Below are 15,901 nucleotides of genomic sequence, written 5' to 3'. Positions count from 1 at the left end.
TGCACTGTTAAATGACTCTTATTTCCTGTATCCTGCAGAAAGAGAGCCAGTTTATTGAAAAGAGTGACTTTATAAAGACTCTTTCTCATGGAAACACTTTGCTCTCTGTTGGTGGAGGAGACTGACGTTCCCTTGTTTGAGTTAGCTGACGTGTGCTTTCCCTGTCTGGAGATTTTACGAAGCTTTATTAGCATCATAAGTGAGGGATTACATTACCAAAGCATTAATAAACATCACACACATATACACCCACACAAACAGTGTAAAGTAAGTTTGAATATCCGGTTGCTGTGTACATGTGTCTCCTCCTCGGATGCTCAATAAGACATGGACTCTCCCGTATCAGATACACTTACTTGTCTTCAAAGGCACAATGCTCTCAGCTTACACACGTACGGGTCTTTCTGAGAGTGAACTTCTCACGTTACTGAACGCGTCCTCGTTTAGGACTGTCTGCTTCTCAGCTGAGAGGATGGAAGGAATGAGGAGAAGGACACAGAAAGATAGAGTGTGATGTTTGGAGATGTGGAAGCACCACTTCTCTCTGCAGAAGAGACTCAGGGAGGAAAAGGGCTGGGCTAAGAAGGTAGAGTCAGCGCTGATTGGTTCATAACCTTGTTACGTTGTGACATCATGACTTTTGATTGGCTAGCAAAACGAATCGTTTACTTATTTATTGTATATGGTTTTGACTCTGTGATGAAACTGAAACTTTGGCACATTACACCTGTGCCATTTGTGCTACAGATGTGCACGATTTCTGTTCTCCGCATCTTAAACACCTCATCAAATCAAATTATTGAGTTTTGTGGCTTTCATGTTTTCTCCATAAGCTTTTCAGATGTGAATTTAAAATATTCTCTTCCAGCAAAATGGACCAAAAAGTTGACTCACCCAGCACTACACAGATTTTTGCCCAATACTTATTATTATTTTTACTTGTGTTAATTTGTATTAATTTTATTTAAATTGTTGATATTATTATGAGGATTATTATTATTCAATCAATCAATCAAATTTTATTTGTATAGCGCCTTACAACAGCCAAAAGGTGCACAAGGCGCTTTCCAGTAAAAGCATCAATAGACAACAGAAAAAAAAGGGGAAGAACAAAACAAAACACAAAAATAAGCCAGAGTTGAAGATTACATGTTAAAAGCTTGTCTGAACATATATGTTTTTAACTGTGATTTAAAAGCACCCAGCACAGTGATGCTTCTTAGGAATGTTGGTAAAGCGTTCCACAGTTTAGGGCCCTGGACAGCAAATGACCGGCCTCCAAACTTTTTATATTTAAATTTGGGAATGACCAGATAGATCTGTTCAGATGAGCGCAAAGTTCTGGGTGGTTGATAAATTATTGGGGATTATAATTATATCAATAATGGTCTCTATGATTTTTTTGGTCACTGCAGTTATATGCCTCATTTAATGTTTAAAATAAATATAGTAATAAAAATAGTAATAAATGATTATTTATATAAAATATAAATTTTTACTATTGAAAATGTGTAATCATTATACTTATTATTTATATAAAATATGATTATAATAATACTTATTCATTAAATAGTAGTAGTAATAATAGTAATAATAGTAATAATAATTATCAATATACAAGTAATATTAAATTCATATTTTTTACAAATACATCCATGTATACTATTATTTATATAAAATATTTAGGGCTGTCAAAAGATTAATCGCGATTAATTGCATCCAAAATAAAAGTTTGTGTTTACATAATATATGTGGGTGCACTGTGTATAATTATTTTGTATATATATATATATATATATATACACACATGCATGTATATTTAAGAAAAAAATATTATTTATATGTAAAATATTTAAATTTATATATAATATAAATTATATATAAATCTATATACAGTAACATGAAAATATTTCTTAAATATATACAAGCATGTGTGTGTATTTATATATATACAATAATTATACACAGTGCACCCACATTTATGATGTAAACACAAACTTTAATTTTGGATGCAATTAGTCGCGATTAATCGTTTGACAGCCCTAAAAATATTATGAATTTTGTTATTGAAAATTATATATATATATTTTTATTATTATTATCATTTTTATTATTATATATTGTTTTTATTTATATAAAATATGATTTTATTATTAAATATTACTTATTTATTTTTGTTTTGTTTTTTATTACAGGCTCCTTACTGGAAAATGTGTTTCATTTGATTGACAGATGTTGCTGTCCAATAGTTCTCTGTGACATTGAACTTCAGTTGCTCTCTTCTCTCTCTGTGTGTGTGTGTGTGTGTGTGGGTGTGTTGTGTAGAGTGGTTCTAATGATGACCCGTGTGTGTTGTTCTGTCTGGGTGATGGTCTAGATTCAGGTGCATTATCCTGATTAGTTAAACCCTCATTATGTGTGTGTGTGCTCTTCCTCATTGATTAGAGTGTCCTTAATCTGATGGAGTCTGTGTGTGTGTTTAAGGGTGTGAATACTTTCACTTAAGTTCGAGTCAATCAAAAGTTGAAAATGTTCTCTCTGTCTTTCTCTCAGGGTGAAGAGTACTGGGTTCAGGTGTACCGACTGGAGCACGGCGATGGAGGAATTCTGGACCTGGATGATGTTCTCTCTGATGTGGCTGATGACAAAGACCGAGTGAGACACGCATTCTCACACACACACACTGCTCACATTCTCTTCTAAAACAGGCAGCGCTCCTGTGTGTGTGTTGGTTTAGTAGTATGTATTTTAGTTACAGGTTTCGGATGACTCTTGTCTCCCAATAACCATGACCTAATTTGAGAATGGACTCCCTAACACATCCACACACTGCTCTAAACTCCTGGGCTGAGTCTTTCGACTGAGGCATCACTTTCAACCACGACCATGAGAAATGAGACAATTCTACACATTTCTCTCTCCTTTTGTGTGTTTGTTTTGCAAAAATTGAGTTATCTTGCCTTCAGCTTCACCAGTAGGAGTAAAGAACTCTCAGTTCCACTTAACAGGTTACCATAATTACCATATTCAGATGATTCCTTAAAGCCCACACATGAACTGATGCAAAACCGAACAAAGGACAATAAGTGCAGATTCTGTGTGGAACTTGGTATCTTAATCTGAGGCATTATAAGTAAATATGCATGATATATCGGTACAATATTGATTATTAACCTGATAGAGTTTTTTAACAATACATCACACTGTTCCACTAAATATTGGATATAAACATGATTATTTACCCTATTTTTACATTTAGATTAACTTAAAGGTTATCCTGAAAAATTATAATAATTTAATAACACTTGTTGATTTTTGTTTTCACAATTGATTTTATCTTTTCACAAAATAATGTAGAAAATTAATTTATGTTATTTGATGAATATTATTATTTTATTAATAATAGTCTCTAGGATGTTCTTGATGTTTTCTACATTCCTATGGATTGGGTCCCTCAATATATGAAAAATATAACAATAAAATTGTTAAACAGGGATTTATAATTATTCATAAAATGTTATTATATTATTTTAAAATATAAAACATTTAAAACAATTAATTTTAGTTAGTTTAGTTCCATTTAAATCAATTATGCATTAATACATACTATTAAGTAATAAATAAATACATTTGGGTCGGTACGATTTTTTATAACAATTATTATTATCAGTGGAACAAATATTGTGCTTCTTAATATTTTTGTTTTTTATAAATAGAAAGTTTATTTGAAATATACATTTTGATAAAAGTAGTACATGTACAATGTTAAAATATAAGTAAAATTGACTAAGAGTAAAAAGTGGCTCATTATTACATTGATATCAGACAGAACTTTTATATTTGTGCATCTATTATTGGTTATTCAGAGTCTTTAAAATGAGCAGTTGCAAACATTTAATAAACAAAATGAATGAATAATTGAAATAGCCAGAAGGGATTTAGTGTTCTGGCTTTGTGTTTAAGTGAATGTCTGCCCCCCTCTGGCCAAACGCACGCAGTGCGCTGTCTATTCCACATTTCGACATGTTGCTGACCCAGAACAGATGATATCGGCTTACCGAGACCACAGACACTTTGCTAGAATGTAGTTGTGTGTTTGGTGTGGTGGGTGTGTCTGGGCGTGTGTGCCTTATTTTAGTTCTCTGTGTGAAATAAAAGACACTTCACAACATCTAGTGCATGAAGGAGTGCGAGATCATGCCATCAGAGTTATGCTCACACATTTAGTGCTGAGAGTGTCTAGTCTTAACATAAAAAGGCCAGCCTTTCTGTCAGCCAGTGATTGTCACATCCTGGTATCTCACACAGATTAACTGAATGACTCACACACTGCACCTGCGGTCACAGGAAACACTGTCCACAAACAGGAAGTGCTACAATACCGCTTTAATGTGGCTTAGTGTGACTCACTCGACCTGCAATTACACAAAAGCACAGAAACTCGCATGTGTGTGCTGAAATGTGGACTGGGACTGGTTAATATTAACAGTCCATGACTATTTTTTGTGTAATGGTCTGTTGTAAACAAATGTCCATTTCAGGCGAAACACACAGGTACACACCTAGAGCAGGGTTTTTATCCTTTCATATTCTTAATTTACTTGTATTTTATTTTTTCTATTTGTCCAAAACAAATGTTTTCTGTAGCTTTTTCTCTGGGACTAAAAGTTTTTGTTTTTTGCTTTTGACTTTTTATTTAATATTTTAGTTTGAGAATTTTAGATTTTATTTTAGTAAGTTAATAACATTAGATATCCACAACGTAAAGTAAAATTAGTGTGGTAATTTTTATTTTATTTGTCGTCGTCTTTTGAGTGATGCAAAAGTCATGCTTGTTTGAGTGTTTCCAGTAGAGTGGTGCAGGACAGGTATGATGTCACTGTGGGCCATCCAGCACTGGTTTCCTTGACAAAAACCCAATTTTTTCTTTTCTTCTTCTTTTTTTATTTTTTTTTTTTATTTTTTTAAAGTTTATGATACTTACACGTTTTGTCCACCAAGATAGTTTTTGCAGATCTTTCATGAATTCTGAAGCCTAGATGCAGTCGCCAGAAATAAAAATGTACAAATTTATGTTCAAAAGTTTGGGGTCAGTAAGGGTATTAAGTAGTTTGTTTTGTTTTCTTTTGTTTTTTGTAATAACTAATACTTTTATTCAGCAATGATGCATAAATTGGTCAAAAGACCTGTATAATTTTACAAAAATGTCTTTTTCAAAGAAACTTTCTATAAAAATAAAAAACGCAAAACACGTTTTAAGCGACAAATTTTTTTCCCAACTGATAATATTCATGAATTATGTATAAATTATAGAAATTAATTATATCATGCTATATATATTATATATATATATATATATGTGTGTGTGTGTGTGTATATATATATATATGTGTGTGTGTGTGTGTGTGTGTATATAAACTAATTATTAAATAAATATAAATTATTCATAAATAGTACATTTTTAAAAACATATATGTTAGGGTTTTTCTTTTTAATGTTGTATATTAAAATAGTATGTTTACCACAGAAAACAATCAGTTTTTTGCATTAATGGTGTGATTCTTGTGGGTGAATATTTCTTTGTGATCTGTTACTTTCTCTTTGCATGTACCCAAAGACGTCGGCCGCCCGACGGAGTAAGGGTTATGCATTAAACATTTGAATTGTTTATTAATAAACTAGTGTTTTCTGTCAGTTTTCGGTTCAGTTATGAGACGTGCTCCAGTTGACGCGCCAGGCGCCTCCGTTTCCTAATTATATTGTCTATATTTGCTTCTGTTTATTAATCCAGTCAATTTGTTGATGAAAACATTGATTGAAATGAAGATACAATTTATACAAAATGGCATTCACTAAAAACAAATCTTAATAAGTGGTCAGAATTATGTCTGACCCATTCCAACTGTTTTCCGATATATGTTGACACAAGCACTGATGGACCAATGAGCGCGCATTTCGGCATTTGCAGTCTAAACTTGAAATATAAATTCACAGAAAATGCATTTAATAGGCCTACCAATATATTGAAACGTCTGTTTATATAGGCTACTCCATTAATAAAGGAGTCCAAGCATTGGAAGAATATCATTCCACATGCGTTTTATATTTAATATGAGGGAACATGCATGCCTGACAAAAAAATCTTTAAATTTTAGGTGACAAAATATTTTTTAGAAATAAATCATGAAATTTCACACATCCACCATCTCTTGAGTTTTATTAAATATCTTTAACTTTTAGTTAGCTAAATATTTTTGTGTAATTCTGTCAATTACTCTAGGTTAGATTTCAATAAAGGTAGATTGGAGCGGCCACAATGAGCTGTGCGTAACGCCCACAGACTTGAAGTGAACGAGACAGGCTATCCCGTACTGTCTGAAATGGTTAACTCTGTGGTGACGCATGTGCAAAACAGATTTAACTAATCATAAAGTCAATCAGGATACATAACACAGCCTACTCTAGGCCTACCTACACTAAAAAGGCCCTCTCCCCCCTCACAATATAGTTCCCACGTCCCTGCATGTACCATATGAAATGTTGGTATTTGAAAAAAAATGGAAAAGGTTTTTACATTTTACTTGACTAGATTGATAAGCAATTTTATCACATCAGCTTCATATTGACAAGATTTTTCAGTTTTATGCCTATGTATTTTTATTATTTAACATGTATTTTGGTGCAATGCCTTGCCCCATATATTTAATTTGTAAGTGCCTTACTGCAAACACATTTTGTTTTTTGTTTTTTTGTGTGTTTTTTTTTTAACTTAAAAAACTGTTTCTGTGTAAATCAAACTTTATTGGCCACCACAAAAAGAAAAACACGAAAAGTAGTTCCGCTAGAAGACAGTAGAGGGCACCAACGATTCAGCTGTGATTGCCTAGACATGCATCTCTCTCTCCACTCTTTCTTTACTTTAATCAACATTGCTTGTTTTAAAACAATGTCAGTACTCATGTTTGGCCCTCTGTCCGGTATTAAGCAACACAAAAGCTCTTTAATGCCCCCTTCTGTGATAACGTCCTCCCGCGGACGGGAAGCGGTCGTCAGTTATAACAGGACGTTCAAGCGTCTAAACGTGCAGCTTCTGGTCAGATGGTGTATTTGTGTGGATGTTTTCTTCAATGCTTAAGGAAGTGTGTGAGTGGTGGCGTCTTAACAGGAAGTGTTTGTGAATTGGTGCTGCCGGGTGTGTTGCATTCACTTCTGACCACATGATCCGTTACGTGTGTGTGTTCATGCAGAGTGTGACCGAGGATTTACCCTGCCACCAATGACCAGTGAATCATTGCATAGATGTTATCATTAAGTTTAGTTTATAAACCTCGTGATGATCACAAAAGTCATGATTTACTAACCCTCAAGTCGTTCCAAACTCGTAAGACTTTCATTCATCTTCAAAACCCAAAAAATGAAGATATTTCAATCAGAGTTTTCTGTCCCTCCATTGACGGCTATACGCAACTGACACTTTGACCCTTCAAAACGTGTATAAAGGGATCGTAAAACTAATCTAAATGAATTGACCGGTTTAGTCCAAATTTTCTTGAGGGACTCGACCACTTTATACGATGAACAAATTGAAGGCTTTTATTCACATATTAACATCCCTCAACACACACATCAGTTGTGGTAAACGGAAGCTCAAGCATGTTTTCTTGATGTTTGAGAATGTGTTTTTCGAAGATGAATGAAAGTCATTCGGGTTTGAATGACATGAGGGTGAGCGACTGATGACAACTTATTCATGTTTGGGGGAACGAATCCTCTAAGTTCAGTGAGCTGGTTTGGCCGTCTCAAACACAAACCGGTTTCCATTAGCAACAGGCCTCTTGAGGGCCACGAGAGACCGTGTTAACAGTGACAGTGGGTTTACATGGTTTAGGGATCTGGCTTGGTTGTGGTTTGTTGATATAGACACATTTGAAAGTTCTCCTTTAGGAAAATGGACAAAGAATAATAATGGCTTGTCTTGCACACTGAGCGAATCAAAATTTTGAGCGAGCAAACAAGTGAGTGTTTGTGTGATCAAATGTCCCCACAAAGATAGTTAAACCAATAATTTTTGACCTTGTATGGACATTTTTATTTTTTCCCCATGAGGAAAACGGCTTTTAAATCTTAAGGCCTGTTCACACCGATGTTTAACGCCTCGTGACTAAACAAAGGGCGCCAATGTGAGTGTTCACACCGACGTGTAAAAGCGTCATTTTTTTTTAGAAACGCCTCAGGTTCATTTTTTCAGTTTGATGTGCTGCGTCAAAAACTATCCGACCAATGAAATTGCCGCTTTTGCTCACGTGTTCGAATTTGCATGTTCACTTGGCTCATCGTCAGCGAAAATCGCTTGGGTGTGAACACAAAAAAACGTGCTGAAAAACGCTGACGAATACGCGCGCTGATATTCGTCCTGGTGTGAACGGGCCTTTAAGGCCTGTTCACACCGCGACAAATTTCGCGCGCGTTATTTGCCGAAGTTTAACACCTCGTGACTAAACAAAGGGCGCCAATGTGAGTGTTCACACCAATGTGTAAAACGTCACGCGTAAAAGCGTCATTTTTTTTTTAAAAACGCCTCGGGTTCGTTTTTTTTTCAGTGTTGAAAAACACTGACGAATACACGCGCTAATATTCGTCCCGGGGTGTGTACTGGCCGTTATTCGAACTATTTTTTTTCTGAAAATGTACAAATGCGGAAAAGTTTTTGTAATGGGTTGGTTTAGGGGTAGGTGATCAAATATTTGTTCAGTATAAAAATCATTATGGAAAGTTCCCATAAAACATGGAAACCCAACGTGTGTGGGTGTGTATTGGCTTTTTACAGTTGCTTTGAAAATTGTTCATCCAACCAGATTTTACTGCTGTAACTGTCCAGCTGAAGATGAACTGTGGTCTCCTATCCTTTGGTCGGGTTCAGACTCATATGGTCAGTTATGTGTAAACTAAGCTATAGGTCAGAGTGTGTGTGTGTGTCGGAGTGAGATGGGTTCAACAGATTGGGAAGCTCAAAGATCACAACCTTTTAAAGACAGGAAAGGAATATCCACACAGGAAGTATACAAATGTTCTCCTGGGAACTTCCTGTCAGCACACTTGGCTCACACGGACCGCTGTTGACCTCAAGTGTTTGTGGAAGATGTTTAAGATGCGATTTGGGTCAGTGAGTTCTTGTTTTTAGAGCCATTGTGAAACACATGGAGGGATTTCTCAACGCTCCTGTTCTTATCCAGCTGTAATGCTACTGTGTGTGTGTGTGTGTGTGTGTGAGCAAGAGAGAGTGTGTGTCCGTGTATATATCAGTAATACATGAGGTGTCATGTTTGTTTTGGTAACCAGTAAAGAATTACTCAACCCTTATGAATAACAGCACTGCAGTGTTATTTGTAATGTTAAAGTTCGTTGCGGTCTAGAGTGTTTGAAGCAGCAAGAAACACACACACACACACACACACAGTGCAGCTAAAGACATGATTCACATCTTCATATATCTTTCCCCTTCATCTCTATTCTTTTTCCATCTCTCCTTTTCTTCTCTACACTGCCCTTTTGTTTTTACAGTGGGGAAAATATCATGTGTGTGTGTGTGTAAATCTGGCAAAACCTTTGGGGACATTTAGGGTGTCCTCATTTGTATTACATAAAGTAGATTGTTCTTTTTATTTTTACACTTTTATAGTTTGTCTGTAATATTTATAATTGACTGTATATAAACACGAGAAATCTATGATGTGTCCCCATTTAGAAATGTGTGTGTGTGTGTGAGAGAGAGAGAGAGAGAGAGAGAGAGAGAGAGAGAAGCTTTAGTGTTTAAGCCTCAAAAGTGCTGTGAGCAGATCTGTCTCTTGGGAACGTGTGTCACAGGTAAATGGGTTTGTGTGTGTGTGTGTGTGTGTGTGTGTGTGTTTGAACCTCTGGCTGCAGAAGATCTGCTGTGAAACACTGGAAGCCTTACTGACTGCTGGTCATATAAAGCTAACAATGCAAAGCTATAAATATACATATAATGTATACGCGCTCAAATGGTTCCCTTGAGTGCAGTTCCAGAAGTGTCATGTTTGAGAGAATCCAGACCGTCCTTCTCAAAAAATGATACACAAAACAGACATTAACATTCATTTTCTGACAGACATTAGCAATCATCTTAAAGAAATGCAGAAAGGACGTACGCACGCACATTTTAGTGCTTGATTTCCCACATCCAAGATTGGATTGCAAAACGTACTCACAAAAAGCCTCAAAGGGGGGACCATCCCAGTGGATTCTGGGTAATGTGCCCTTCAACAGCTCTCCTGTGATTGGTCCCGTACCTCTATCAGTCAGTCAAAGCCTCAAATGCACAGGGTGTGTCCAACCATTTCAACCCACCAACTGAACCAGTGCTGGAAGCATTATCATTCATGTTGACACACACACACATACATAACTGAGACCAGATGTTCACTTTGTAGCTGAGATGTTTCCTTCTGTCCCAAATACTTGAGTGTTTTGAGGGACACGGTGATGAGTGTCCTGCTCTAAATGAGGACACCACACACACATGCTGAAGCTCTCTTCAGACTTCATAAAGTTGCATGACTCCCTGTGGTCAGGAGTAATCAAGTTTTTATAAGCACTATATTGTCAAAAGCTGGTGGTCATTATTTTGATGTATGATATGAGACCATTGAGCATAAGGCACTTGTCTTTCATATTAAACTTCACATAATGCATCTCAGTTAATGACAACTGCTCCTATTGGTTCTTACTGACAACATCATAAGATAAGTCACATTGATAAACATGTGCGGATCGTTCAAAAATGTCGTTATAGTAATAACAATAATATTGTAAAAAAAAGTATTACAATTTTCTAATTTAATATTTTTTAAAGTAATTTATTCCTGTAATGCAAAGCTGAATTTTTAGCATCAGTCACATAGTCTTCAGTCACATGTTGTATAAATGAACATTAGTTAATGCATTATTAATAAACATGAATAAGATTAATAAAATATTATTTAATCTAATTTATTTCCATTATTAGTTCATGATACCAAATTCTTTAACTAATATTAACAAATTGAACCTTATTGTAAAGTGTTACCAACATTTTTTTATTTTGTAAATAGAAACTTTGTAACAATCTAGAAACTATATAGCTATAACACACTTTTGTTGGAAAATTATGGTATTTCACATGTCAAAACTCATTTGTTAATATCATTACAACATTATTTTAGTGACAAATAAGCACACTGTAAAACAAATATTTTCAAGATTTGTTATCACAACATTTTTTTCTTTTGTCAAATCAACTTAAATAATTTTAGTTCAGATAACTTATTATTTTGAGTTTCTGATGATTAAATCAATATCCTTCATTGTAGTAACTCACTTTTTCCAGTTCAATCAACTTAAAATTTTAAGGCAACCAGGTTACTTCATTTTTCAAGTTAAGCGGGAGCCGGTAAGAGGACTTTTCACGAGTGAAGGTATTATTGCGCCAAGTTGAAGTGCTCTAAAGCACTTTTTATGGTATTCCGCCATACAATATAGTCATCAATTTTAAACGCTTAGAAAAACACAACGTTTTATTTTGTGTCACCAGCCTAGGTCGAGTTACACTAATCGAGTAACTGTGTTTAAATAGGGAAAACGAGGAAGTGTTTGGTCGCTTCTCTTTTGGGCCCATATTTAATCCACTGGGCTAAGCTAAGTGCTAACATAGTTTTGCGGCAATACAGAGCGATAGAGTGCACACACTGAGACGAGAGAGGTATGCATCAGCTCGTCTTAATTAAGGGAATAACATAGCTTAATATGAAAACCCGGTGGAGTATCCCTTTAAACCAACAATATTTTTACAGTGCAGTATACATCACAGAAAACCAAATATATAAAGGAGAACTCTGGCGCAAAATGAACCTTTTGGTCTAATAAAACATTGGTACCAAATCAACCATTCTCTGAGATTTGTTTTCATGATAATCGAATGTCAAGAGTTTTATCTCTTAAAACTGTTTAGCGTTTAACGCTAGTAATCGGGGCATTAACTAAGTAAAAAGAAATCGCGAGTTTATACCACTAACAAGGCTCAAAATAGCCCCACACTAACACAGTAACATAGTGAGAGTCCATACATGCAAAACGAAGCATTGAGAACTTTGTAAGTGTACAGACCGATTAATAAGAAGATACTTTATGAAGACAGTTCACTTCGCGTATACAGGCAGGAGCCATCTTGGAAAACAGTCACGACAAGTCGAACCACGAACAACGTGCTGAGTGATCTGAACTGTATTAAGTTCAGCGAACTTCTGAACTGTCTGAACGCCGTTCTGGGATCGATACTATTTTCTAAGATTGAAAAGCTCCTGTCTATTATTTTATATGATTTTCAGTGGAAACGCAACACTGATATGAGACAACAAGAAGTGACTGGCCTGAAAAATTTCTCTCACTGAGTTTGGAGAAAAGGACCATCCTTATTGTTAAGTTTACTTTTAACTCTCTTAAATGTAAACGCATCATTCTCACTCTTTCCGTCTCTGTGTTTCTCTATGCAGTTGGTTGCGGTGTTTGAAGAACAAGAGCCTCATGTCGGAGGTGATGGCACCAGCGCGAGTTCCACAGGCACACAGTCGCCTGAGATCTTCTCTGGAGAGCCGTCCACCTCCACCCCTCTATCTGCCTTCCAGCCGTACCTGCCCCACAGCGAGATAGAGGTCACCACATCCACACTTCGAACCAGTAAGAGACAGAAACACAATCTGATAGTTTAGTCTAGGTCTTTGAAACTTTGATATGAGCCACTTCTGTGGAAGTTTTGGCTTTTTGTGTCACTCATTGGTCTCCTTTCTCTCACAGACATGCCTTTGCATGTTCGTCGCAGTAGCGACCCGGCGATGTTGAACCTGACAGCGATGTCTTTCTCCGAGTCGAGCGCGCAACCTGAAGAACCTTCCAGAAAAAACCCCACACGTTGGTCCACCACCGCTGGCTTCCTCAAACCACGTTTCTCCACCGGCACCAACAGCCTAGAAAGAAAGGTATGAAGCGGCTGTGGAGAACATGAATAACTTACGGCCTGTTCACACCAAGAACAATATCATCCTGTTTGTTTTAGGCACGCACTGTAAATGTTTTCATTTTCCCACTTTCTTGGTAAAGAAAACACAGTTTTACTCAAATTCGTCAAAATGGATTTATTGCGTTTTGGAACCAAACTCTTCATTTCTTAAAACGGTTATTCATTGTTATAGTTCTCGTCCTTGGTGTAAACAGGCCTTTTAAAGGGATAGTTTACCCAAAAATTACAACTCTGTCATCATTATTTCACCCTCATATCATAAGACATTCTTGTTCGAAAGAAGATATTTTGAAATACTCTTCAGTGTTGTTGTTTTTTTTGTCCATACATTGAAAGTCAGTTGGCCCCATTGTTGTTTTGGACCCCATTTACTTTCATTGTATAGAGAAAACAGTCAAACATTGTTCAAAATATCTTCTTTTATGTGGAACGACATGAGGGTAAATGAAGCCATAGTATTTTGTGTAAACTACCTCTTTAATGCTCATCTCTGGTGCTTATTAATGTTCATACACGGGTTGTCAAGATATCTAGAGGTAGGTAGTAAATGTTTGCTGCTTTTGAGGCCATTGGGTTCCTGCTGGTGTCGTTTCTCAGATCATATCCGATAAATCTGTCATCTTTAGTGGCAGAGGTCACATCACCCTTTATGACAACTCTATGAATATTTACTGTCATTGCTGAAGGGTTCACAACCCCACGTTTCACAAACGGTATGAGCTCTATAAAACAAGCCATGTGACTGCAGAGAATGTTGTGCTGCTGTTTGTTAAATTTATTGTGTGCGTGTGTGAGTTCATTTAATGCGTTTGCTGATGTGACCATCATTTCTCTGTCTTCTCTCCTTTTAGCAGAGTAATGCTTATGTCAATGCTAGTCATAAAACTCTCCAGACAATGAGTTATGGATTTCACTCGCTCACTCACTCTCCCTCTCATCTCCGTTATTCCTCTGGAGTATTAGCCATTGATTTACTGCCTTTTCTTCTTATCTATCAGCGCAGTACCAAAAAAAATGTGTGTTACTAGTATATTAAATTGTAATCTGACCTTCCATCTATATTTGGATTATTATTATAATTATTATATATTTCTTTACAACAGTTTCCTGAGAAGAGAATCAAACAGGGAGCTAAGAATATGATAATATTCTATATATCTTTGTCACTCTCTCTTTAGGGCCAAAGTGTTGACACATATCGTAGTCTTCCTCGTGATGCTGGGAAGTGGTCCAATCAGAAAGAGTTTCAGCGTGAGAAGGCCCGTTCCTCACTCAGCGCCAATCATCCCATGGTGGACTGCTGGCTAGAGCGACAAGAACAGGTTGGGACAGTAATAATCCACATTCCCATATATCATGAAATTATTAGGGCTGTCAAACGATTAATCGCATCCAAAAACAAAAGTTTGTGTTTATATAATATATGTGGGTGCACTGTATATAATTATTTTATATATATATATATACACACACATGCTTGTATATATTTAAGATTTTTTTTCATGTATGTACTGTATTGATATATAATTTATATTATATATAAATATAAATATTTTATATATATAAATCATATTTTTTTCTTAAATATACATGCATATGTGTGTATTTATTTATATATTTTAAATAATTATACACAGTGCACCCACATATATTATGTAAACACAAACTTTTATTTTGGACGCGATTAATCGCGATTAATCGTTTGACAGCCTTAGAAATTATTCAAAAATAAATATATATTTTGGGATGAAAATGTAATTGCAATTGTTCTGATGCTTCATAAAGCTCCAGGTTTGCTCTGCTTGTTTGTAAGGCTGCACATTTTTAACAAAAAATTGAGATATTAGTATGACTATAAAATTATAATAATAATAATAACTCTTGAAACATGCATCTCATTTATCTATTTTATTATTTGATATCACTGCCATATCATATCGTGATTTCAGTTTTATTTTGATTAATTGTGCAGCCTTAATTTTGATGGTCGTGTTTCTACATTCTACATTTTAAAACTGTCGAGTACACAAAAATAATTAATTGAAGCTAAGCTATAAAAATGAACGTTTGACTTCCGACCAAAATCCGATGTCATTGATTTAGTGTCTCCTATTGGGAGATCAGATACTTTGGTAGGCCAGTCATGGTTTGGTAATCAGCGGAAAGCATGATGGATCCTATTATTGCTAAACACCAGAGAAAATAACAGTAAAATGTGTGAAAGTTCAGTATTTTTTTTTTCTGGCTGTGTGTGCTGCCTGCTGCTCTCCATATTCTTCAGAAAGATCCCAGTGTTAGGAAAGATGGCCAAATTTTTAAAAAATTTTGCGGCACATTTTTAGCACAGATTGTTTCATGAATCTGTCACAATGCAATGCAGGCTTTGTAAATTGGCTCTTATTAAAGTATGAGGGAGGCTATATTCGACTTGACAGCAAAACCACTGTTCTTCAGTTTACATGCGAAGGGACTGTTTCTTAAAGGCAAAGCACACTGAATCTTGAGACAGGAAAATGTCCAAAAAACTTTTATTTAAATTAGTAACATTCCCACAGGTAGTCAGAGTGCACCATTACATTTGATTTTCCGTATCAAAATTCTTACATAATGCCACATAACTCAAAACTTGATTTACACTACGGTACGATATACACTATTTTATTCTGCACAATGCATTAAATTGATCAGTGAAGACATTTATAATGTAGCAAAAGATTTCCATTTCAAATAAATTGTGTTCTTTTTAACTTTCTGAAAGTCCTGAAAAAAATGTTATCACATCTTTCACAAAAATATTAAGGTACAAATATTAAACTGTTTTCAAATTTC

General features: G+C 35.5%; 1 protein-coding gene across 3 annotated transcripts in view; it reads left to right on the top strand.

The window, feature by feature from the left end:
- pard3ab (par-3 family cell polarity regulator alpha, b) overlaps positions 1-15,901 on the top strand; it is an 86,433-nt gene that overhangs the window by 13,817 nt on the left and 56,715 nt on the right. For all 3 annotated transcript variants that reach the window (XM_089131108.1, XM_089131109.1, XM_039694821.2), the window contains exons 2-5: positions 2,554-2,655; positions 12,549-12,732; positions 12,850-13,031; positions 14,251-14,394. In XM_089131108.1, coding sequence (XP_088987234.1) covers positions 2,554-2,655; positions 12,549-12,732; positions 12,850-13,031; positions 14,251-14,394 — 612 coding nt within the window. The remainder of the gene's footprint in view (positions 1-2,553; positions 2,656-12,548; positions 12,733-12,849; positions 13,032-14,250; positions 14,395-15,901) is intronic.

Source organism: Pimephales promelas, chromosome 5 (genome assembly GCF_988280905.1).
Source record: "Pimephales promelas chromosome 5, fPimPro1.hap1.1, whole genome shotgun sequence".
NCBI classification, from domain to species: Eukaryota; Metazoa; Chordata; class Actinopteri; order Cypriniformes; family Leuciscidae; genus Pimephales; species Pimephales promelas.
The sequence above is the reverse complement of the archived record's forward strand: the minus strand, read 5'-3'. Positions and strand labels throughout refer to the sequence as shown.